This window comes from Peromyscus eremicus, chromosome 12 (genome assembly GCF_949786415.1).
Source record: "Peromyscus eremicus chromosome 12, PerEre_H2_v1, whole genome shotgun sequence".
NCBI lineage: Eukaryota > Metazoa > Chordata > Mammalia > Rodentia > Cricetidae > Peromyscus > Peromyscus eremicus.
In genome coordinates, this window is record NC_081428.1 from 48,708,335 (window position 1) to 48,735,337 (window position 27,003).

General features: G+C 41.6%; 1 protein-coding gene across 1 annotated transcript in view; it reads left to right on the top strand.

The window, feature by feature from the left end:
* The first annotated feature begins 441 nt into the window (after window positions 1-441).
* The window catches only part of Cd96 (CD96 molecule), a 101,102-nt gene continuing 74,540 nt past the window's right edge, over window positions 442-27,003 (top strand). Inside the window, exons 1-2 of the mRNA XM_059277434.1 lie at window positions 442-508; window positions 24,818-24,881. Coding sequence (XP_059133417.1) covers window positions 24,863-24,881 — 19 coding nt within the window. The 5' untranslated portion in view covers window positions 442-508; window positions 24,818-24,862. The remainder of the gene's footprint in view (window positions 509-24,817; window positions 24,882-27,003) is intronic.

The following is a 27,003-nucleotide window of genomic DNA, read 5'->3' on the forward strand; positions in this document are numbered from 1 at the left end:
CTCAGCCATAAATGAGATATCTATATCACCCGCTCCAGGACCCAAGGAACATTGCAGGAGAGAGCGCACAGAGGGTAGAACAGCGAAAATCAGTGCTTGTCCGCTCGGGGTTTGCAACTCCTTGGGGGTCAAAAACCCTTTACACAGAGGTCGCATATCTGATATCCTGCATATCAGATACTTACATTGTGATTCATAACAGTTATGAACCAGCAATGAAAATAACTTTATGGTTGGGGGTCGCCACAGCATGAGGAACTGTATTAAAAGGCCACAGCATTAGGAAGGTTGAGAACCACTGACCTAAAGGATGGTGTGGGGTGAGATGGAACACTTTTTAAGTATGACATGGCCATAGAACTTGTGACATCACAAAAGCTGTGATTATTGCACAAAATTGAGCTTGTTAAAATCCTTGAAGGAGGGGGGAGGTATTCACAAGGCTCCACTTCCCTAAGACTATGTAGGCAGTTAATAGTTGTTGGAGGAGGGAGAGATATTTTCTTTGGTAAGTTGTCCATGTTCCTGTTAAACAACAAAACCCAGGAAAGTTGATGGGGAACTGGTTGTGAAGAGAAAGAGGATTAGCAGGAGGGGGAAGGAGACAAGAGAGAGTTGTAGAGGAGGGATGGGTATGATGGAAATATACAATATTCATTCATAAAATATCATCATGAAACCCATTACCATGTATAATTAATATGCTAGTAAAACCATCAAAGTACCCTAATAGTAAAGAAGGTTTTTAATGACCCTTTAGTAGACTGGACAAAGTCCAAAGTCTTGGTGAACTTGAAGATATTTAAAAAGTAGAAAGTGAAGATAAATAATGAGAATAAATAGAAAGCCTGTCCAACAGCTGTATGACAGTTATATAAGACACATACAATGGAAATACCAGAAGATAGGAAGAAATAAGAGAAAAAAGTTCCCTTCCTCAACAGCCAATGATTGCCTGTAGCTCTACATCTAGGGGTGGGGGCCTTTGAGATTTTGCCCATTCATATTGGCATGTCAATTGATGTTGTCATTTTTCAGGTCTTATTTAAGCAATCATATTTCTGAGATTTCCTGGGTGATGCTGTCCCATCCTATCCAGTAGAGGCTATCTTACATCAGACATCCTGGTCCTCTGACCTTTGCAATCTTTCAGCCCCTCTTCCTTGACATTCCCTGAGCCTTAGGTGTGGTGGCTGTCTGGCGGATGTATTGGGGCTGGGCCACCCACCATCAGCTGTTTTCTACAATTTGACCAGTTGTGGATTTCTGTAATGGTCTCCATCTATATCAAAAAGATATATATATATGCAAAAAGAACAGGGAGAACTCCACTTACCATGGGTATAAGAGATAAGTGTTTAGAATGCAGCTAGGAATTGCTAGGGGATGTCTTTCTGTATGCTGTGAATATATGTTGTTCTCATTGGTTAATAAATAAGCTGCTTTGGCCTATGGCAAGGCAGCTTGGAGGCGGTGGGAAATCCAAGGAAAGAGAAAGGAAGGAGAAAAGCAAAATCTAGGGAGACGCCAGCACCACCAGGAGAAGCAAGATGTGAAAGGACCAATAAGCCACGGCCATGTAGCAACTTATAGATAAATGGAAATGGGTTAAGTTATAAGAGCTAGCTAGCAAGAAGCCTGCCATAGGCCATACAGTTGGTAAGTAATATTAAGCCTCTGAATGATTATTTTATAAGCGGCCACAGGACCACGGGGCCGGGCAGGACCGGAGAAAACTTTCTGGCTACAAGGAATTATGCTGGCTTAGGGAAGTGGCAGCATAAACTGTGATTTTAATATGGAAACCCAAACCAGGAGTTTCTTGAAGGGAGAAATCTGACCTTACTCATTTTTTCATCTCTAGTATTTAAAAGTATTTAGTATGTAAGACCCAAAAATTCTTAAGGAATACAGTAAATTCATTTCGGACAAGCTAGCAAAAAAATCATTGTGAAATTGACAGAGAAATCTTTAATTAATTTTTTTCGTTAAGAATAAGTGTATCTCTAAAATTTAAATTCATATAGCCTTACCCTAGACAAGGTCGAAGCTGTGGTGGACTAAATGAGGGATGGGTGAAGAATAAAGGGGCAGTGTGGGAAAAGGCATCCCTCTAGAAAAGTTTTCTTTTACCTTTATTCTTTATCCTTTACTCTCACTGGCTGTTTCAACAAGTCTGCCTGCAGAGTCCTTGATAATACAGCCCGGGGCTATGCTAAATAAAGGAACAATTATAAACTCCAATAAAGGTCTCTCTGACACGCCATGTTCTCGCAGGGCCTCAGGTGGAGAGGGAGATGGGGAAATATCCTGATTACATTTTTTTCTCGTTGCCTCTTTTTTTTCTTTTTGCCCATTGTGTGCTTTACCATCATCCATCAGAGTAATGTCATACATAGGCTTTCCCTAAAATAGCTGGGAAGCGGCACTGTCTATCACTTACCCCTGTCAGCAAGTCCATTTGGAACTCAGTGCCATCTTCCTCTTCTAGGTCAAAAAGAATTGCTAATATTTTTAGAGGACATGATGGATTGCATTTAGGATCCTAACAAAAGGTGACCAAAATAAAACATAAACATTATTTTGTGTCTAAATTGGCCAGAAGAAGAATGAGGAGGCCTAGATGACATTTCTCACTCAACGTGACTTGCCATTTACTTTGAAAGAGGGGACAGAGGGCAATGAGGATAAATTCTAAGCCATCACTTAAATCATACCCAGGGGCACTTGTTATTCATATGACATTGCGCTGTGCCACTTGATAAAATTTCAAATGCACTTCCTCTCACTGTGTCTGATTTAAGGTTCCTTGCTCTCCTCTCCTCCAGGGATCGCCTACTCTTGGCCTCTACATTTCTAAAGCAGCATGAAGTTGACAAACATTTCACACATTTTGGTTTTTAAATCACAGAGAAAAAGAAAACTGGTGTTTGGTGGAATCAGTTTCCTGGTCCGTCCCCCAGAGCATCTCTTGGACTTTCAGATAAAATTCCAGATGGCTCCTGGGATAACTGCATTCAGTGGCATCCTAGCTCAAGCTGCTCCCAATAGTTGGACTTTAACACATCACCTCAAATGTACCTAGTTAATGTCTATGCTTTAGTGCCCACTCTCCTAGCATAGTAGTTTCTAAACTGGTGACCAAAGAGGCCAGGAGAATGGTAAGAAACACACCTAAAATTGCAAAGTACCACTCGCCTAGCTTCATCACAGAACTCCTGCCTTTGTTGACATGTTATACCATAGTTAGTCTAAAAGTCATGAATTAAAAAATCCCAGGTTGGAGTTCAGTTGAAGAGAGGAAGGAGGAATTATAGCAAGGGGGTCAAGGAGGTCAAGATTTTGATGGAAAAAAAACCACAAAGACAGCTGACCCAAGCTAGTGGGAACTCACAGACTCCAGACTGATACTTGGAGAATCTGCATGGGACTGAAGGAGGCCCTCTGAATGTGGGTGACAGTTCTGTAGCTTGATCTGTTTGTGGGGCTCCTGGCAGTGGGACCAGGACTTATCCTGGGTACATGAACTGGCTTTTTAGAGCCCATTCCCTTTTGGGGGATACCTTGCTCAGCCTTGATGCATCAGGGAGGGGCTTGGTCCTGCCTCAACTTTGTATGCCAGCCTTGTTGACTCCCCAAGGGAGGCCTTACCCACTCTGAGGAGTGGATTGGGGAGGGGGGATGGGGAGACGTGGGGAGGGGGAGGAGAAGGGGAAGGAGGGGGAACTGTGGTCTGTATGTAAAATGAAAAGAAATTTAAATTAAAAAAAAAAAGAAATCCCAGGTTTTAGAACTTGGGAAACCATAATCCATTTAGAACAGGACATGAATAAAATCATAGAAACAGAGCTGGAAAGGATTTAAGAGACAGTTGAGGGCAATCATCTGATGACGTGGATGAGAACTTTGAGGTTGGGGAAAAAAATTTTTTAAATGCCTAGAAACACACAGTGATTTTCAAATGGGGATCTATTGATTTATAGTTCAACATTCTTATTGTTCTATGATGTTTAATGAAGACTGAAAATAGTACACCTTTCCACCAGCTCCGCGTTATCAGATGAGGCAGCATCACGGCCACGGTCATTGCCACAGGGTTCCACAGGGTACCGATGCTACCCTTCAGCATGGTCTTGACCTCTCCTTGGTACTGCTTCTTTCAGATATAACTTAAATATTTTATTAAGTATTAAAACATATTAGTTCCACTAACCTTTTCATTATTCATTCCTCTATTCATCCCACTAAGAATAATAAGCTAATACTAGGAGCTTACACAAGATGATATGCTTTTATTGCGACACAAATACTACATTAAATCCATCTAGTTCCCAAACACTCAAAGTCTGGAGGCCAGGAGCCTGGTGTAACGAACCATAAAGAGGGCTCGTCTTCCAGATCCTCAGCTTAGGAGCACACTGAACTAGGTAGCAGATGGGCATATAGTGTAAGGCTTCTAAGAACAAACTTCTGGGCACTTCCAAAAGGAATTTGGATTACAAAGAGCCAATTTCTGTCTACATTTTGCTAGGAAAACCTGGATAATTATTATGTTCGATTAAGTTGCACACTGATGTCATTTTTTTTTTTGTCTATGTAAGTGTCTATGTCTTCAGACCATATGCCTTTGCTTCTGGATTCTTCTTACTTTCTAGTATGGCATCAAATTACAGAAAAACAGTGACATTAAGGACACTCTCTGCATTGACTCTAACTGCCTTTCCTTTTCTGTCCTTACCAGCTCCACACCAATTCCTCAGCTTTTAGGAGATATCTCCTGTTTCAAACTACAAATGTGTGCCATATCCTAATGCTCCTGCTCCATGTCCACCCATGGGTGATGGATTCCAAGACCTCCAGTGGTTGTGGACCAGGTGAAGGAGCCCTGAATCAGTCAGCTCCCAGAGCTCCCAGTGGGTACAATAGATGGGGCAGCATCAGTGGCACTGTGCCCTCTGCAGGGTTGTGCAGGGTACCAGTGCTACCCCTCAGCATTGTCTCTACCTCTCCCTGGTATTGCTTATTTCACAGTACTGTCAAGTGCCCCTGCTACAATACGCCATGATTATCTCAATACACTGCCACTGACTCTGGCTTCCCTTACTTTCACTGGGGTTTTCCTTGATAGATTCTCTTGAAGGATGTAGTCTAAACCTATACTAGGATACTGGACCACTCTACAGACACTTTTCTCCATCATATGATCTTTTCATTAATCAAATAGCAAAAAGGGTCCTGAGTCTAATTGAAATAGCTCTAAATAAGAAAATGGTTAACAAATAGATGCCATAGATTTTTCTCCCCTCCCTTCTAAGTCCCTCCTTCTCCCTCTTTTGTGAAGAGATAACAGACAAAATCCAAGATGATGGATATTAGAGCAAAGTGGTTAAGGGAAAAAGAACCGTCTCTGTACAGCTTGGGAAGGCAAAGAAGCATGCTTCTTTCCCAGAGGAACATGCCTGTGTCTGATGCATATTGTGCATTCTCTTTGCGGAAGAGAGAGGGGCTGCTGGACCAGAACACTGACAAGATGACATAGATGGAATAAGTCTTTTAGCATGCGAAAATGAAGGAGTTCCAGGAATCTGAGGACGCTGAGAATTCAAAGAGAACAGAAGGTTTACATTAAAGTCGGTCCCGATGAACTTTCTCTGTTCACACAATGCCCAAACAGTCCCAACAACAATGTCTAACATTTCAACCTCGACCAGATGTGGGCTTGCATGCTACTTACATATTTCAATAGTTATGTACTGAACACCATGCTATTGTCACATGATTGCTATCCTCTCCATGGACCAAGACAAGTTCACAAGGACTAGGTCAACAGACCAAAAAAAAAAAAAAAATCCGAAAGAGTGGTCCCAAAAGGTATACAGATCCAGCCACCTAAAGCAGATAGATGCTTTGCTACAACTCTGAGCTTTCCCTTCCTCTTCTCTGGAGATGAGTTCTCCCTAGCATTACTCCTAGATCACAATGTTTCAGAAGATTTCCTCCCCAGTGGGCTAGTTTTGCCCACTCTCACCTAAACCATAACCAAGAAGTCATGTTCCACTGGAACTCCCTTTCCTCGGTTTCAATAGGCAGCAGGGTTGTCTCATGGGTTAGTAACTGTGGCTCATGTTTTGGAATTTTTAGGGTGCCAGACTGAGATGACACCTACATTGTTTCCTCATTCTGGCATTCTAGTTTTATGGAACCCCAGATGAATGCAGGGCAGTTTTTGATGAATCTGCTTCAAGAGATTGCATGCCTCCCTAAGCGTCCCAGTTTATTTAAGAGCTGATGTATGGGACACAGCTTTTTGGACTAATTTGCTTCCCGGGTAAGCATCTGTGCTTGTTTAATAGCCACTGGCTGAGTCGCTCTGAGAATGATGAAAACCATGTGAAAAGCCCAGGGATGCTTTGCTCATCTCCTAAAGTTACACTGTAGGTGTTATATGGCTCATCGGGTTAGAATTTTTATCTTATGAAAATTGAGCTCAAGAATTAAGCCTTGCAATTTCCTGGCGAAGTAAATCTAAATTCTCAGTGATATGAGGTTTTCCCCAAGCTTCTTATAGCTGGAGCCTAGGTTGATAGTAAGAAAGCTGCATGTTTATTGAATTCTTACCATATATAGTGTGATTAGATATGAGGGTCATTGTCGACTATTCAATCTGTAATTTCCACCCAAGTAAAGGACACAGAAAGGTACAGTAGGAAGAATGAGACGCTAAGGAGATGTGCTCAGGGTGCATACTTGGGTTCTGATGGATGTACAGTGAAGTTTGACTGGGGAAGGAGAAGTGATGTTTGCGAGGGCAGGATGAAGATGCTAACCACTCCTTTCATATCACCAAAGCCATGCCACAGGGAGATGCTTTCAGCGTTGAAGTCCTTACACGTGCCTCTGGTACTGGTTTCTTCTATTCCCTTTCAATACCTCCCACCCTGAGTTACTGTGATGATTCCATATCAAAGCATTCGAGACACATTTACAAAACAGAGATGCTTAAGACTCACCACAGGCTGACTGACATAAGGTCTCCAGGGAGAACCTGGGGGGATCCTATTTCTTAGCAAGTTCTCTTGAGAAGCTTTCCTGGGTACACAGCCAGCTAGCCCGACAACCATTCAGACTGGTCTTGGAAACCACTGTTACAAATACCCTCAATTAAAATCTCATGCAGCCCTTTAGTGGGGCTGGATGAGTGTTCCCTAAAGTGTGCCACATATTATGTGTTTTAAAATTTTGGCCGTGTGCCCAATCTGAAAAAGAGATGTCTAAGAAAAGGGTAGTGGATGCTAAACTTGGAAGCCCCTCGACTCTATTTGGATCCCACCCATTATGTCTAGACTCTCAGTTGCCACCATCCGGTAGAGCTATTTAGGATGCAGTCAATCAGACCACTATGGAGAAGTGCGTGGCGCCGGAGTGGTTAGCTTCTGGTCAGCTCTCGGCTCTTCCATAAATTCATGGAAGTATTTACTGTCAGTCAGACTGTGTGTTCTGTTTTGTTTTGTGATTTTGAACACATTCCAGGTTCAGCTATTTTCTCAGGCCAAATACTGAAAACACTCCAGCTTCTTAACCTCCAGAGTCCTAGGGCACCACGGCGGCACCACGACCATATGTATATGTCCTGGATGGTTTTATGTCAACTTGACACAGCTAGAATCATCTGAAAAGAGGAAACCTCAATTGAGAAAATGCCTCCATAAGATCTTAATTAGCGATTGATGATGATTGGGAGAGGGCCCAGCCCATTATGGGTGATGCCATCCCTGGACTGATGGTCCTGAGTTCTATAAGAAAGCAGGCTGAGCAAGCTATGATGAGCAAGCCAGTAAGCAGCACCCCTACACAGCCTCTGCATTGGCTCCTGCCTTCAGGTTTCAGCCCTGTTTGAGTTCCTGTCCTGACTTCCTCCAGTGATGTAATACGATGTGAGAAGGCAAGTGGAATAAACCCTTTCCTTCCCAGATTGCTTTGGTTATGGTGTTTCTTCGCAGCAATAGTAAACGTAGCTAAGACAGGATCCATCGTTGATACAGTGGCAGCAGAGACACCATCATCATAAAGAAGAGAAGCACAGCACTTAAGGCAGCAGTTTCTACTCCCGATGGCCATTATGCATCTGTGTGACCTTGGCTGTTGTACCATTCTTCCCTACGTCAATTTCCTGGTCCACAAGGTTAGGGAAAGAAACTAGAACATTCTCAATGTCAGAGCCATTTTCACAGATACATTATGAATAGTCATGCTTTAGAGATTGCAGATGCCATAAATGACCCTAAATGTGACCCCCCAAATAGCTTTAAAGCCATCCTTTATTGAGAATACCATGTATTACTTTCATGCCTACTGCATCAGGCCTTCTATTAAATCATTCTCCTTTGGCGAGTCAATTGAACACCTCTAAAATCGCAAAAGAATTCTTGTTTCAGTTTAAAAGACCCTGGAAATTCCCATTCCAGATAAGACAACAGACCTAAGAGTGAAGCAATAATCTTTTGGAGCTCATGGAACTAGAAATGGTGGTGCTAGGCCTCAAGTTCTGTGACTGGGAATCCTGACTTCTTGACAGCTCAAATTCAGTTTTAAGCCTGTGCGGGGAATGATCTGGCTGGTCCACTTCAGTGAGTAACGTGAGTGAGAACTCTGGAGACCACTGTCATCTGCCCTCCATTCCAGGCTTTCCTCCAGGGCCCTCATAAGGCTTTGCTTAGCAACTCGGGCTCTTACTGAGTTACTACCAAGTAAATGTTCTTGTCCTCTCTCAGAGCTCACTAATGCCGGCTTCTTGAGGAAGAAAAATACCAATAAAGCACAGCAGTATTAAAGCAAAAACAATGCTGTTTTTAACCATGTAGATAGCAGCAACAATTTCACATTTAAAATAACAAAGCAAATACAGGAGAGCCCATTGTGCCACGGTGGGAGGAATTCAAGCCCCACAGATTCATGGAAATTTCACTGCATTGTCTAAAGTGTTGGATTGCCATGGCACAAGGATCTTAAGTTTACTTTTTTTTTCTTTGACGTGTGACAAAATGCCAATTTTTGTCATTTTTACATTAAATTATTTTTAATTTTACATTAAACCATCATTCACTCTCATTTTATGAAAAATTCTTTGAAAATAAAGTCTTGTTATAAAGACTCAAAATGTTAAAAAGAATCACATAAGGATTTTATTGACTCAATTAACATTCATAAAAGATGAGGAAAGAGCTTGCGATGTCTCTGAGGTCACACAGTAGGGACTTTGGCTTGTCAAACCTCAGCTTACACTTGGCACATGGCAAATACTTAGCACATCTGCAGACCATTCAGCCATTCTTTTGAGTAATATAAATGCCTCATCTGGAATCTTCCCTGATGAAGGAGCCAGCCTTGCAGTGCACAGAGGCTAGGACCAGCACAAGCATCATCTTATGAGGTGGAGGGGGCCCAGCACATATCCCAGCCTCAAATGTCTCTGTGGCCCATAGCATCCACTCACTTAGTTAAAGTTCTGCTCACCTTCCACCAACACCATTGTTCTTTGCATATCATTGAAATCAGAAAATGGGACTCAACTACTAGAATCTAGACTGGCCCACCCCCAAAACTAATGTTCTTTGCCTGTGTTTACCTGATGAAATGCATGTGTACACACAAACACACACGCAGAGAGAGAAGATAGATGATGGATGGATGGATGGATGGATGGATGGATGGACGGACAACAGATGATGTTGATTATAAGAAAGACTCCTCTAATTTGAAGTTCGGAGGTTTGGGAGATTTAGTGTGTACTTTATTTTCTGTTTTTGTGCTCTGAATTTCTCTAGTTTGGTTTCAATCTAGACTTCAGTCTGGTCAATAAACTATGTATCCTATCACTGGCTCCTGAGAGTAATTGTTTTAATGAGGGTCTGACAGACTTCTCTTGGTCCCCAGGAAGCATGGCAGGGGAATTGTGTTTATAATCGACGCTAATCCATTCTAATCTTCCACCTCAACCTCATCAAGAATTAAGTGATTGATTTTTTTTGGTCTCCTGAAAGAAAATAAAGACCTCCTGAGACGAAACTTGGAAGCCATCCAAAGATAGAGACAACCGAGGACTGGCACCGTTTGGACTTGGATGTGAAACTTGTCTTGGCAATTTCTCTATCCTGCCAGCTCTTAGCCCATAATTGAACACTTGCATGATGCCAGGGCATGTTTCACAGAATGCCCTAATCACTTCTTCACCTTGGTGACAGTCACCTGAAGACACAACTGGCAAAAACAGTACATGGGCAGGTTGTTGTTCCGCATCCTGCCTCCTCTAAGGGACAGCCCACACTCTACAGAGCCTAAGAGTACAGTCAACGGGTCCCAGCTCAGTGCTTTGGACTGCGGCGATGCCTTTTCCTGTCCACTCCGAAGGACAATGGCATGTGTGGTACCTTTCCAGCACGTGTTGGTGCCAGCTGGGACAGCGATGTGCTGTTGGGATAAGAAGCAGCTGCATTTTAATTCTGCTGTCACTCCAACAAGGGCTCACTGGGTAAACTCTCAATGAAACTGGGGCTCAAACCATGACCTGAGGAGCATGGAGAACAAGGTGGAAGTAACAAGAAAAAGCTGACCCTCCCTGTGTAGCTCGAGTTTTCCTGCCTGGCCCACAGTCAGGACAAACTTCTCTCACCTGCCAGCCCCACAGCCCCTCAGACGCAGCCAAGTAAACACAGAGACTTATATTGGTTTCAAACTGTATGGCCGTGGCAGGCTTCTTGCTAACTTTTCTTACAGCTTAAATTAATCCATTTCCATTAATCTATACCTTGCCACGTGGCTCGTGGCTTACCGGCATCTTCACATGCTGTTTCTCGTCGTGGCGGCTGGCAGTGTCTCTCTGACTCAGCCTTCCACTTCCCAGCTTTATTCTCCTCCTTGTCCCACCTATACTTCCTCCTGCCTGACTACTGGCCAATCAGTGTTTTATTTATTGACTAATCAGCAACACATTTGCCATACAGAACATCCCACAGCATCCCTGTTTCCAACTCGTGTCCCTTTCACCTCTGTTCTTAGCCCTGTCTTATTTTATTTATTTATTTATTTATTTATTTATTTATTTATTTATTTATTTATTCATTCATTCATTCATTCATTCATTCATTCATTCATTTATTTATTCATTCATTCATTTATTTATTTAGCCGCTGTCTGAGGTTCCAATTATCTCTTTGTACTCGATAGTCAAAAAAAACGTGTCCTCCCTCATCTCTTCATGTCTGGTCCTTCACACCCCTGGCACTGTCACCTTGCCAAGTCACATTCTCCTCTCCTGCTCAGGGGCTGCTGGTCCCGGCAGAAGTCCCACTGACGTCTTCTCCAGTCTCGATGCTGCTCAGGAATCTTACCTATGTGGCCTTGTCCCTATCCTCCCAGTCACTAGTCAAGAAACTACTTCTTCACGAGAGCTCCCCCGTCACTTCTCCTGCCACTTTTTACAAGTCACACACCAGGGACTCAAAGAAAAACTTTTAGAACTGTGTTACGAGTGCCTGTATTTCAATTTTTGGCACAATCTGTCTCATGATCTCGCTGTCACAGGAAAAGACTTCTGTTAGTCATATGGTCACTCCCTCTGTGCCCTGGCCCAGCTGCCTCGTTGCCCAGGTACCTTTCTATGTATTTTCTCTTCACTGCCTGGTAAAATGGGGCAGTATGTGCCCACCACACCATCTCCTATCCACCCCCACACTCCAGACCTCAGAAATTCAGTTTTAACATCTCGTTAATTATCTCCAGGTTTTGTTCTTCTTAAAGATGATCTATGTTTTTATTTTAAAATAATTTCTCTTTACTTCTGAGAAATTCACGCATGCACATAACGAAATAGGATTATATTCACCACTTCTCTCCAAGTCTCCCTGTATCCACTCAACACACCAACCTCCAAACTTCATGTCCTTTTTAGGGGATCACCTACTACGGCCAGTTAGGGCTGCCCCTATGTGCATTGGTGTGGCGTGATCCAGTGGGTGGAAAATCTACTAGTGGTCTTAGCCTTGGTCTTTTCCTCCCCGAGCAGCTGTCCCCTACCAATAGTTCCTCAGCAAAGAGTGGACCTGGGAGAGTGTCTACCCTGTCTTTGCTGAAATTTTTAGATAGCTTAATCTTGTGTAGGTAACCACAGCTGCTGTGAATTCATGAGTGCAATAGTCCTGTCATGTCTAAAATCATGTCTAAAATATAGCACTTCACAGTATTCTTCCCCATCTTCCAGCTCTTGTATTACTTTTATGAATGTATTTGTTTTGTCGTTTTTAATTATAGGCAGGCACATATATCTTGTGATGCGTGCATGTGAATGTGGATGCCAACAGAGGCCAGAGATGTTGAATCCCTTGGATCTGGAATTTTAAGCAGTTGTGAGCTCCCCAACATGGATTCTGGGAACTGAACCAAAGTCCTCTGCAAGAGCAGTGCAATCTCTTTAACACTGAGCCACCTCTCCAGCCCCGACCTCTTACGTTCTTTCTATCTGTTGACCCTTCATGGTCCCTCAGCCTTGGCAGCATGGGCTGGGGCTGGGGTGTCCCATTTATGGCTGAGCTCTCATACTCTTATTCTCAGCACTTCTGACCAGTTATGTGCCTTTCTGCATGGACTGTTGTCCATGAAAAAAAAAAAGCAGAAGTAGGTTCAACTCAAGGGCCTATGGCCTCCTCAACCATAGGCTTTTGACAATGTTTACAGGGAGTAGAGAGAGGAATGCTGGGGGTGTAAAGGCACAAGCAAGGTGTGGTAAGGGTACATGGAGGATATCACAGGACTCAGGGAACAGATAACCCAAAGGAAGAATGTGTGAAAAGCCATATAGAGGCATACTATCTCACAACCCAATTAAAAAAATATATTAGAAAGATAGTCAACTCTATGTGATATGAAGGAACTGAGAGGGGACATACTGGTGTTTCAAGGATTAAGCATGGATGAAGCAAGGTAATAGGGTAGAGGATGGAGTAGTGGATGTAGGAACTAAGGATGTAAGCAAAAGCCTACAGAAACCCACTAGTTTAGCAAGCTGGTTTCAAAATATAACTTTAAAAAAACCGAGTGGAATTATTCTGCATGGATGAACAGTGCTGCTCCCAGCAAGACATAGCTCATTCAGTCAAAATTGCAGCGGAAGGCCTGGGACACTGTCTTACAATTCAGTGGTCACAGAGGCCCCAGAGTTCTCCCAAACAGCACAGGCTCTTTCCATTGCTCTTGATCTTTACCTTTCTCAGCACCTGTATCTTTTTTTTTTCTTTTTGAAATAGGATCTCATGGAGCCTAGGCTGGCCCAGAACTCAATACATAAGACCACCTTGGACTTCTGATCCTCCTGTCTCTATCTCCTAACTTCTAGGATTACAGGCACACACTACCACAACTGCTTTCATTCTGTGCTGGGGATCAAACCTGGGGCTTCTTGGATGTTAGACAAGCACTCTACCAACTGAGTTACACCCCCAGTCTCCCTTTTATTTTAGCTAATGGAAAACACTCCTGGTCTTCGGTCTACCAGCAAACTTTAGAATGTGTTACCGAACTGACAATTGTTGGAAGAAATGCCAGACTATGGCCCAAAAATGATTCAAATTTAAGAGAGCATTTTATTGTTTTTATCACATTGAAGCCTTGAGCCAGAGATTTTTCTATGTCAGAAGATATCAAAGGGCCAACTTGACAACATGTCAAATTTGATGTGAGAAGGAGAAATATCTCACAGCTGAGTCAAAGGGGAAGGTAGACACAGTAGCCGTGTAAGAGGAGATGAGCAAGGTAACATGTACAGAAGAACCCTTGAGTCGTTCTCAGGCAGCAGAACCACGTCCTCACTCAGGCACACAGTAAAGAACGTGTTAGGACATTCATCATTGTAGACACATTTTTGTTTCTGTAACTGTTTTTTGAGGCATTCCTGTCTGGTTTCCATGAAGCCCCAGATATCACTAGCATATAAACACTAAATTGCTTAGGGCACTCTAACGGCAGAAGGGCCCATGGTAATTATGTCATCTATTTACGATGTTTTATGTCACCAACACTGCCACCCAAGGCCACTACTGGCTCTGATCAGGGCAATAAGTGACAATATGTGAAGTTGGAAGGAAATTCAATAACCAAGCCCAATGTGAGACTTTGAGGTGAGTCTGAGAGGAACAGATTCATTTGCCTTTATTCCTGTTAGGTCACTGGCTTTGTGAGGAAAATTACAGCAATCTCTGAGCATTGACTCATCACTCCCTAGACCCTTACACCAAATATTTTAAATCAGGAAAATGTGGAGACTGAGTTGCTTTGCTATGCCCTCCTCTCTATCACAGTGAACAGCTTTCCAGATTTTCCCAAAAGACTCAATTATTGAATGACCTGAAGCCAATTAAATTTCAGAACAGAGGCTGAGGAGAAAACTCAGTTGGTAAAGGCCTGCCTCAGAACTTCTGTGAATGAAAAACCTGGGCACAGCAGTAAGTGCTTGTAATCCCAGGACTAGAGAGGCAGAGACAAGAGTATCCCTGGTGCTTGCTGGCTAGCCAGTCCAGCTAAACCAGGGAGCTCTGGATTCAGCCAAAGACCCTGTCTAAAAAAAGAGCTGTTGAAGAAGGTACCTGACATGGATATCTGTCCTACACATGCACCCACCCACACACACACACGTGTGCACATACACAAACACACAAACACACACAATCCTCAGAAGTGAATTTAATGGAAATAATGGCATTCTTCTTGTCTACAGTATTTCACAAAGTAATTGGGGCTCATAGCCACTGACTTTCCAGCAACGTTTTATAGTCTTACTTTTTTAAAAAAAAAAAGTTTTTTTGGTTAAATTTCTATGGAGGCAAATAATAGAGAATTTTAACTCTCAATTTATTTTTAGAGGCATGTTTTTAAAGCAATGGATTTATTAATTCAATCTTAAATTTCTTTTATGGCATCCCTGTGTCTAACCCAGTAGTTCGGTACATAGGGTAGCAATTTACTTTAGGCTTTTATGTAAGTCCTAGCAAGATCTGCCTATTAATCCAATCACTACAGTAAGCTATGATTAATTCACTCCAGCATTGATTTTTAAGGTCAAAGAAAAAGCCTCCTTCCAGGAGGAAAAAATGCATTAAGGGATTATAGACTACAACTGCCAGGACCAAGATATTTACCCATATAATTTATTGTAATTTTCTGTTTTACACGGACTATCATCCTCTCTATAGTTCATGGAAATCTCATATTTTATAACTTAATGGCAGACCAAATCATTTAGTGATGACCATTAAGCCAGACTTGAGTCAGTGAACTAGAAAGCTATTTTCATTTGTGTAATCTTTAGCCATTTACTACTTTACTAATGAGGAAATGCAAGCCTAGAAAAGTCAGATGGCCTAGCTGTCCAACATCATTGATCTGAAAGGAGGAATATCTAGAAGCCATCTTACCCTTTTACTCCAGTCCGTTGTTCCACACGGTTATAGGCCTTGCTGTGGTGGTGTTAGTTGAAGTGTGGACCAAACACTGGCCCTTCACATATGTTAGCCCTTAGAATCTTCACAAAAATCTTCGGGGACAAGTATTGTTGTCATCCTAATTTTATAGTCAAGAAAGTGAAGTCATGGTATGTTACTTAGCCAAGGTCATTCACTAAACAGCTGAGCTGGGTTAATATTTCCAATGAAAATGAAAAGCTCCAAACTATGTCCTGTATATATATACAAACCATTACTTAAGAAGGTGATACTGAAATGTTCTTTCTCACGTCGGCCGTTCTCTACTGTCTTTCTTAGAACAAATGGTAATTAACTCATAGTAGAATTGCTGGATCATGTGACAGTTTTATTTATTTATTTTTGAGGAATCCTCATGGCTATGCAAATTTGTATTTCCACCAATAACATATGAGCCCTTTTCTCAGCATCCTCCCTAGCATTTGTTGAGAATATATTTTTAAACTGGAAGTGAAAGGCCTGGTGTTAAAAAGAACAAATGAGGTAGGGGCATTTTAAGCGCAGATAAAGACAAAGGATAATGAGTTAAAAGTGAGGAAGGGAACGGTCTAGAAGAACTGTGAAAAGGGACATGTTACCCACAGGCCTCTGCAACAATAGCAGAGATATGCAGGCTGGGGTTTTCCTCCTTGATGTCTTGAGCCAACAGCCAGCCTTCCTAATAGTTTGGTTTTCTCATACTTACCATGGAGAAGAAGAGGCTAGGAAATATCTATCCCAGCTTCCAGACACCTCTTCTCTATGTTCCCAAGTTTGTAAAAGAAACAACACTACAGGTTAAATCACATACTGACCCTCACACACTGATAGTGGGAGACTTCATTACCCCACTGTCACCAACAAACAAATCATCCAAACAAAAACAAAACAGAGAAATACTGGAGCTAATAGACATTATAAAAATAAATGGACCTAACAGATATTTACAGGACATTCCACGCAAACACAAAAGCATGTGCCTTCTTCTCTGTACCTCATGGAACTTTTTCCAACATATTTGGACACAGAGCAAGTCTCAACAGATTTAAGAAAATTGAAATAACTCCCAGTATCCTATCAGAACACCACAAATTCAAGCTAGGTATCAACAACAGAAAGTTTACAAACTCATGTAAACTGAACTACTCTCTGCTGGCTGAAAACTTGGTCAAGACAGAAAGAAAGAAAAAAATTAAAGACTTTAAAGAATTCAATGAAAATGAATACCCAGCATACTCAAACATGTGGAACCTAATGAGAGCAGTGCTAAGAGGAAAGTTCATGGCATTAAGTGCCTATAAAAAAATAATGGGTTTCCTGTAATAAATTATAGGTTGGGTGGCAGTGGCGCATGCCTTTTATTCCAGCAGTTGGGAAGCAGAGCCAGGCGGATCTCTGTGAGTTTGAGGCCAGCCTGGTCTACAGAGCGAGATCCAGGACAGGCACCAAAACTACACAGAGAAACCCTGTCTTGAAAAACCAATAATAATAATAATAATAATAATAATAATAATATAATAATAGGAGAAATCTCATACTGGCAGCTTGATAGCTCTAGAAAAAGGAAGTAATCACACCCAAGAAGAGTAGATTGCAAGAAATAACCAAACTGAGGGCTGAAATCAATAAAATAGAAACAAAGAGAATAATACAAAGAATCAATGAAACAAAGAGTTAAGTTCTTTGAGAAAATCAACAAGATAGACAAACCGTTATCCAAACTAATGAAAAGGTAGAGAAAGAATATTCAAATTAACAAAATCAGAAATGAAAAGGGAGACATAACAACAGGCACTGAGAAAATTCAGAGAATCGTAAGGACATAATTTAAAAATCTATACTCCATCAAATTGGAAAATCTAAATGAAATGGCTAATTTTCTTGGTAGGTACCATTTACCAAAGTTAAATCAAGATCAAATAAACCATTTAAATGTGCCTATAGCTCCTAGTGAAATAGAGGCAGTCATTGAAAGTCTAGTGAAAGAAAGTCCAGGGCCAGGTAGTTTTAGGTCAGAATTCTACCAGACTTTGAAAGAAGAATTAAAGCCAATACACCTCAAATTATTCCAAAAAATAGAAACAGAAAGAACATTCTTTTTATGAAGCCATAATTACCCAGATACCCAAACCACGTAAAGACTCAACAAAGAGAGAGAATTACAGACCAATTTCCCCTATGAACATAGATGCAAAAATACTCAGTAAAGTACTTACAAACCGAATCCAAGAACACATCAAAAAGATCATACACCATGACCAAGTAGGCTTAATTCCAGAAATGCAGGGATGGTTCAATATATGAAAATCAGTAAAAGTAATCTACTATAAAAAACAAACCACAAAAAAACCCCACATGATCATCTCATTAGATGCAAAACAGGCCTTTGACAAAAATCTAATTCCCCTTTATTAAAAATGTCCCAGAGAGATTAGGGATACAAGGGACATACCTAAACATAATAAAGGCATTTTACAGCAAGCCTATAGCAATATCAAATTAAAAGGAGAGAAACTCAAAGAAATTCTGCCAAAATCAGGAACAAGACAAGTTCATCTACTTCCTCCACATCTATTCAATATAGTACTTGGAGTTTTAGCTATAGCAATAAGACATCAATAAGAGATCAAGGGAATGATATGATAGTATATGTAAGTGAACCTAAAAGTCCCACCAGGGAACTCCTACAGCTGATAAACATTTGCAGTGAAGTGGCTGGATACAAAATCAACTCCAAAAAGAAAATAAGTGAGTAGTCCTCCTATATTCAAATGGCAAATGGACTGAGAAAGAAATCAGTGAAACCACACCTTTCATAATAGCCTCAAATAATATAAAATATCTTGGGGTAACTCTAACTAAGCAACTGAAAGACTTGGATGATAAAAAGTTCAAGTCTTTGAAGAAAGAAATTGAAAAAGATATCAGAAAATAGAAAGTTCTCCCATGCTTATGGATTGGTAAGACTGGTACAGTAAAAATGGCCATCTTACCAAAAGCAATCTACAGATTCAATGCAATCTCCATCAAAATTCCAACACAATTCTTTACAGACCTTGAAAAGACAATATTCCACTACATACAGAAAAACAAAAAACCCAGTATAACAATCCTGAAGAATAAAAGAACTGCTGGAGGTATCACCATACCTGATTTCAAATTGTACTACAGAACTATAGTAATAAAAACAGCATGGTATTGGCATTAAAAACAGACACATTGATCAATGGAATTAAGGTAAAGACCCAGACATAAATCCAAACATATATGGACACCTGATATTTAATGAAAAAGCTAGAAATACACACTGGAAAAAAAAGACAGCATCTTTAACAAATGGTGCTGAGCAAATTGGATGATTGCGTGTAGAAGAATCCAAATAGATCCATACTTATTATCCTGCACAAAACTCAACTCCAAATGGATCAAAGACCCTTTTATAAAACCAGACACAATGAACTTGATAGAAAGAAAGTGGGGACTAGCCTTGAAATATTGGCACAGGAGACAACTTCCTAAACAGAACACCAATAATACAGGCACTAAGATCAACAATTAATAAATGGGACCTCATGAAACTGAAAAGCTGTAAGGCAAAGGACATAGTCAACTGGACAAAATGGCATTCTACAGAATGGGAAAAGATGTTTTTCAAACTCCATATCTGACAGGGGGTTAATATCCAAAATTTATAAAGAACTCAAGAAACCAGATACAAAAAAAACCAAATAATCCAATTTAAAAATTGGGTACAGATATGAACAAAGAATTCTCAGTAAAAGAATCTCAAATGGCTGAGAAACATGTAAAGAAATGTTCACCGTCCTTAGCCATCAGGGAATCCCAAGTCAAAACTACTTTGAGATTTCATCTTACACCTGTCAGAATGGCTAAGATCAATAACACAGTGACAGCTCCTGGCAAGGGTGTGAGCAAGGGGAACATCCCTCCATTGCTGGAGTGCAAATTTGTACAGCATCTATGGAAATCAATATGGCAGTTTCACAGAAAACTGGGAAGTGATTTATCTATCCCAAGATTCAGCTATATCCAAAGACAGTTGCTCAACTATGTTCACTGCAGCTTTATTCATAATAGCCAGAAACTGGAAACCACCTAGATGTCCCTCAATTTAAGAATGAATAAAGAAAATGTTGTATGTTTACACAATGGACTCAGCTGTTAAAAACAAGGCATCATGACATTCACAGGCAAATGGGTGTAACTAGAAAAAAATCATCCTGAGTGAGTTAAGTCAGACTGAGAAGACATAAATGTTACGTCTTCACTGAGAAGTGGGTATTAGCCATTAAGTAAATGATAACCAATTGCAGTACTGAAAGGACCAGGCAGATGCCCTAACAGGCTGCTCAATCTTCTCTCAGAGATCTGGCCTCAATTTCAGTTTCCTAGGACTTGAGCAAGCAGTTTCTGGGAGGACCATGAACAAAGACAGTCCTTGCAGTACCTCCCTTTCTGCACGTACTCTGACTGCTCAAGGTTCAGTCAATTGTTTACTGTCTAGGACCCCTCACCAACTTAGAGCTATGTGCATGGGTAAATGTGAATGTGCTAGGCCAGCCAGCCTCCATGACAGCTCAAGGACAGAGCCTGGGACTTGTCCAGGCCTGCCCCAAAATGATAACTGTAACCCCCCAACCAATAAATTCAAAGGTTACACACCCTCACCCAATCATATGATGCAAAAGTTTGTGTCACTCTGCTTGTGGGTTTTCCCTTTAAAAACCCCTCACTCTGAGAGCTCAGGGCCATCATCCTCCACTCCCTGTGTCTAAGTGTTGGACACGGACCAAGCCCAGCCTTGCTTGTAATCAATAAACTGCTCTGTGTTTTGCATTGGATATCTGCTCTGTGGTGGTCTTGCTTGGGGGTCTCGCGACACGGGCACAACAGTACCTAGACCCAGAGAGTTTAGGTAAAGAGGAGGGGTCCAGGGAGGGCATATTGATCTATTTGGGAAGGGGAAATAGAATAGATTTTAAGAGTGGAATGTGGGGTGAGGACAGGTGTGGGGTGGCGTGGGTGGATCAGCTGGAGTGGAGAGATAGGGTGGAGTGAGACAATGTGAGGAGAGACAGCTGGAATTAGGGGCATATGGGGCAGTGTGGAAACCTAATGCAGTGGAAACGTCCTTGAATCTGTGAAGGTGATCTTAATGAGGACTCCTAGTAATAATGGAGGATACTGAGTCTCAACTGGCCATCTCTTGTAGGTGAGCTGGGGTTGCATTTAATTGAGTTGTTGGCCAAGGGGGTCTTATGGAAATCTTGAAACAACCCAGGCTGGTACTGAGACAAAGACTTTATAACACAGTACCACTTCCTGCTCACTCTGCTTCCTGAACACAGATGCAATATGATGGGCCAGCCTCCTGTCCTACACAAGGCCTTCCTGGTTTATTGCCATGTTTTCCCTCCCATGACAGACTATATCCCTCTGGATCCGTCAACCAAAACAGACCTTTTCTCTCTTAAGTTGCTTCTGTCAAGGTATTTTATCACGGCAATGGGAAAGGGACTGAAACAGGCGGTTGGTGTGCTTGGTGTCCAAGGAACTCTTTGAGGAGTGCTCTCAAATGCTTTCAAGGGGATGGGGGAAGGAAGAGGGGCAGAAGGAGATACTGGTCTGTGTTAAAGATGTTACAAAGCCTCACTGCAGCATAGCTCAGGAGCGGGCAGACACTTTGTAGTTTCTGTAAACAAAGCAAGTGTCACCATCCACTTATTAACTGTGGGGGTGGCTTTTGGGGGGAGTAATTAACTTGGAAAGGCAGCTTTCTTTAGAAAAAGAAAATTCATGGAAAATAGCTGAGCCATGAGCTACATGATTTGCTAAAATAAAGGATAGGTATGATTTTCAGTATTCTTTCGATGGTCTTATTTCAACATTGTGGACCTTGTGAAATGATAATATTATACTGTTTTAATAGATGTGGCATTGTCTTAAGAGTTTTACTGAAAATTATTCATAGAGTACCCATTCTACAGCCATGACTATCCTGAGAATTGTAGACAGAGCAACACAAAGGGAAACTTACCATGCACTTCCTATCTCCCCTTTCTTAGTAAAGGCCACACTGCCAACCAGCAGGCATTTTCCTAGACTGCCAAGGGAAACACAAATTCTCAACAGGTCTTCTGCCTCCCTTTTTAAAAATTAGTACATTTGATTATGTTCTTTGACAATTTCATATGTGTACACAATATGCTCTGACTACTTTCTCCCCTCTCATCTTTTATCACTCTATCCCATCCCTATCAACTCCCTCCTCCAAACCTATCCTTTTCCCAAGTTCATGACTTTGGTCTTGTTCTGTGACCCACAGTTTAACCAAGACCATCTGTAACTGTTGGATTGGAACTATTTACAGGGGCCAGCTGAGGTCACCAGTAACTAAAGGCAATGACTCCCCCATCTCTCTGAATCGCTCAGTAGCAAATACTTCAGCAGGGAGGGTGGGGCCCCTTGGACTCCTCCTCCTCTTCCTGTGCTTGACTGTTGGGGAACCTATTCATATAGCGACCCAGTGCATTCTGCTTCCCCTTTTACCTTTCATCCACTCAACTTGCCTATGCCCCCCTATTCATCTTTTTTTTTTTTAATTGTCATAAACTATTTTAATGACAAAGACTTCATGTTATCTCAAGGGAGAAACCATAAAAATAATATTTACAATTATCACTTACGTTTTATGTAAATAATCTTTTTTATTTTATAATTTAATTTAATTTTACATATCAGCCACGGATTCCCCTGTCCTCCCTCCTCTAGCCCCCCCTGCCCTCCCCCCAGGCCGCACCCCATTCCCATCTCCTCCAGGGCAAGGACTCCCCTGGGGATTCAGCTCAGCCTGGTAGATTCAGTCAAGGCAGGTCCAGTCCCCTCCTCCCTGGGGCCTATGCAGGGACACTTTGCCTATTTATCTTTTAAAATGTTACTTTATGCTCAAACAATATTACATGATGCTGGTGCTGGAGAGAGGGGAAGATCCCGAACCTGTACTAATTCCCATGTGAAGAAGAGAAGCTGTACTCGGTGTCCTGGACTTGAAAGGTCTCTGTGCACCAAACTTGCCTCTCCATAGTTTTGTTTTGCATCCAGCTACTATTCAGGGAGAGCAGCTTAGACACACAGTGCATCTGCCTTGAACTTCAATGTTCCCAAGCGTCGGCTCTTCCTGTTTGTTTCCTCTGCCCGGAATAACTCACCTCCCAGACTCTTCCAGGATGACTTCTGTAGTATAAGGCCAAGTTCAGATTCCAAAGTTCAGATGATTCTGGCCATTCCTTCCTTGGACCTTTCCTCGTTTCTTCTGTAAATCCTGTGCGTCCTGTCCACTCAGGTGTAACTTCCGCTTTGTTTGTTTGTTTCATTTTCTGATGCACGTGGATGCTCTTTTTCCCCCAGCAGAATGGCAAGTTTCTTGAGAACAGAGACCATGATTTTTCCATTATATTTAAAATGACCTAGAGGTGTGTGTCTGAAAGGTCACGACAAATGTTTTTTAGTTAACTGGATCTTTGAGTGTCATGTTTTCAAACATACTGGGAAGGGCTCAAAAAGGATAACACTTCGCTTTCTTATAATTTATGTGAACCGGTTAAGAATAAAAATCCAGTTGTATTTGAGTTAATCACTGTAGAAACCACAAAAACAAGTTTACCCTTTGTTCTCTTCCCTCGTCTCACAGTGTCTGTCCTCTTCTAGCTGAGGGTGTTTAGACAGACTGTTTAAAAACTTTGTCCAAACACAGTCCTGGCTTGCCTCTCTAGCAGAAATGAATGTGTGCTCCAGCTCCGCTTTGGAAATAATTGCATTCGCCTCTGAAGTTCAAGAAGTTCAAGGTTTCTCTTCCCGTCGTGGAACTGGCTGCTTCTGTTCCCTTTTCATATGCAGCAGGCTGGAACACAAGGCAGAAGAAATGCTGTGTGGTTTGGGATTTGGTGAGCAGGGAGGATAATAGGAAAGATTGATATGGCTTCATAAAAGAGTTATTTTTAAGTACAGAGAATGCCTGTCCCCCTCTGAAAGGGCCTTTAGAAAATATTACCAGGATAGAAAAACTGTGGAGGCCATTCCTATCACCTGGGATAGCTGTTCTGGTCTGCAGGCTGTTGCTGCCACCTGCTGCAGAAAAACAGCCATGGAGGTGCTGCCGCTTGGGTCTTGCCACTTGAAGGTATCAGATACAACTCAATTTGTATGCCATGGGCACCTGAAGTTTGTCTTCCCTAGGAGTCTAGATGAAGCCCAAAAGGAAAATTAGTAAACTCCTGTCTTCAGGCCACAGAAGTTTCTAGGTATTAGAATCATGAACCAGGAGTCAAAAACAAAATGAAACAAACCAACCCACAAAACTAGCTAGAGGAGGCAGATTTGTCCAAAAGCCACTAATAAGTACCTCTACTAAACCACCCCAGGGAGAGGCAGGGGTTCTCTTAAAAGTGATCCTGTAGCTCTTGAAGACCACACTGTTTTGTTTTAAGGGGACATCCTCTCACCCTCTTTTTAAACTTTCTTCATTTTAATGAAATAAGAGATATCTAAATATGCCAAGTGAGAATTCAGTAAATTCGAATTTTGATGACAAATGGAGTGAGAGGTGACAAGTTCTCCAAGTATATAATCTGTCCTCATCTAACAGAGACACCGACTCTCAGATCAGAATCTTTATAACACATCACCTGGCTTGTTTTATTTTGTCTCATCTTTGATTTATCAGACTTCCCAGCTATGACAAAGAAAGGGACCCTGAGCAGTTACATCATTTCCTGTCCTCCCTTCAAGGATCTGAGCTCCTAATCCTCCCTGAAAAAAAATCATCATGACCATATTACTTAACATACCCACTGATACACTATGTAGTTCTTATGGTTTGGGGCTTAGCTAGGTAAAGCTCTCATACCATCATCTAAAAGGACCCCTGGCCATCACAATGAGGGATTTCCCCATCTGGCCTCCAACCTATCAAGACAAGGGATGGAAAAGACACTCACTTCTCCCCTCCCCAGAAATGTGGAATTCCCTACAAGAAACTAGACAATGAATTCAATTGGATAGCTGACATTACTCCCTGTTATTCTTCAGAGTTTAATAAAATCAAATATGTTAACTATTGTTCGTTCACCCTGGGGCAATTTTAGAAAGAAAATATATTTTAAGATTGGGCTGAAACACTATTATGAGAGGCCAAAAGCTCATGTTTGCTAAATGACTTTGTAGTCTTGAAAGGAAATGTATAAAAAGCACACGGGGACTGCTCTGCACGATTTCCTTTGTTTGGATTTTAGAAGCAGCTTGACTGACAACGAGACTGAAGGAGAGAATCTTGGGATATGAAAAAGTCTTTTAGAGGTGAGACACAAGTTTTCCGAGAACAATTTCTGCATTGTTCTTGTGAAGGTTATACTGAACCACACTACTTTCCTGTCTGCATTTCATTTCCTGGGGACTTGCCAAGCGATCAACAGCCCCAGCCCTGTGGTAGAGTTGGGGTTTTTGAGCACAAATAGGGTGGCTGGAGTTTGCTTAGCTACAGACATCAATTGACTCCGGGGATCATTACAGAAATGTTGGTGTGAGCTCTTCGGGAGACAATGGGGAGAAAATGGACATACTGTGCTGTTTACTCCATCATCCAGATACAGTTTTTCAAGGGTAAGACTTCCAGTCAATTCTGTCCTTTCAGATGGCTCCTTTGAGATGCCTCATGACTGCTGCAAGAGTCGATCACTAAAGGGCAAACTCTCGATAAGGTTGTCAGTGATGTTTTGACAGCTACGGAAAAGATGCTGGAGTCTAGACAGGATTCCTCATGAGCACTAAAACCAAAGGAGGAATGGATGGTTTGTGCCATTGCTCTGGCCTCTCCTCACCATTTTTCCTCTTCAAAGAGTCTTGAGTAACTGAAAAATTGTGGGTCTTGGAAAGGAAATGCTCCTGGACCATCATAAAGACAACTCCAGAAAACTAAAAATATCTGCAATCGTGTCCATGGTCAGAAAGTCTTGCTCAGCTTTTAATCCTGTCTCAAGCATTTCTTTTCTCTTCAAATTAACAAGTATTTCTCCTCCCTGATACCAATGTTGTTAGTGGATGGAGGAATGCTGTCTTAGTCACATACAAGGAGTGCCTTAGAAAGCCAAGCGGAGTCCTTATGGCCTTGGGAACCAGAACCTAAAAGGCCTATTTCAAAATTGAAGGATGAAAACTTAGTTCTGAATACCACAGTAAGGATTATTTTTGAAAGCCTGAGTGTCTTAAGAATTAACTGTGTATGGCTCTGAAGATTGTGAGTTTTTGAATCAGAGACATTGGAATTGGTGGTCAAGATAGGCTCAGAGGCATGGTACTGAAGGATCCCTCCCAGGGAGTTGCACTCGGATATGCAGACCTTTGCCTACCCAAACTTTGTGCATCAACAAATGCACAATAATTCCTATCCATCGAGTGCCTTTGAGGTCTTATTTCTCATCAGCAGCTTGTCATCTTTTTATCCTTTCCTTTGTAGCTCTGGGGGACTTGTCACAATAATGTATAACTTCTGTAATGGGAAATTCTGAAGCGGAGACCAGCATTGCTGAGGACATATCAAAGGCTTGATGCTGAACACATTTTTAGTGGTCTGTACCATGCAGTCGGGTTGCTGATGGGAGATAGAATCTTCTTTTGTGTCGAGCATTTCATGAGCTAGGTAGAGATGATGCCCTAGGGTACCTCTCCCTGAGGTATCCCCTCTTTTTTCCTTGGGAGACTTAACAGCGTGGAGATGAAGCTCCCTTCATCCTCAGAGAGAATGTCAAGGCTCTTACTCTACTCAGCCAGGCTGAATGTCGGAGGCAGTTTGGAGTTATGAAGTTAATGTTAAAGGAAAAATACAGATGTGACTAATTGCAAAGAGAATTCATGTCCCTTAAGGGAGTGGTCTCTAAATGATCTACTTCATTTCTCGGTGCTTTGCTTTCCTTTTTGATAAGGTAGCATAACAATATCACTCTTAGGAAGCATGAAGATTAAAATGTTAGTGTATATAAAAAGCCTCTTGTAAACACACAGTATTTTGAAAGAAAAGTAACTTCATTATAAAGAACTTACAAATAAAGTTTGAAAAAAAACTACTATGCTTAGACTAATTATTACAGATGTTGACCCAGAAAGGTCAACTATATTTATGTGTATTAACAGTTTCATGCCAAGTTTGCCAGGACCCTTAATTAGGCTTAATTTACGTGGCTGAAAAGGTAGCTCAGCAATTAAGGGCACTTTCTGCTCTTATAGAGGACCTAAGTTTCATTCCTAGTATGTACATCTGGCTACTGACAACCAGCTGTAATTCCAGTTCTAGAAGGATCTATGGGGATCTGCACTCACATTCGCACGCAGACACATACTCATGCATGTAATCAAAAAAAATAATAAAAATAATAAATCTTCCAATATGCTCAATTTTATTCATGTCAGAGACCTTCAGTTACTT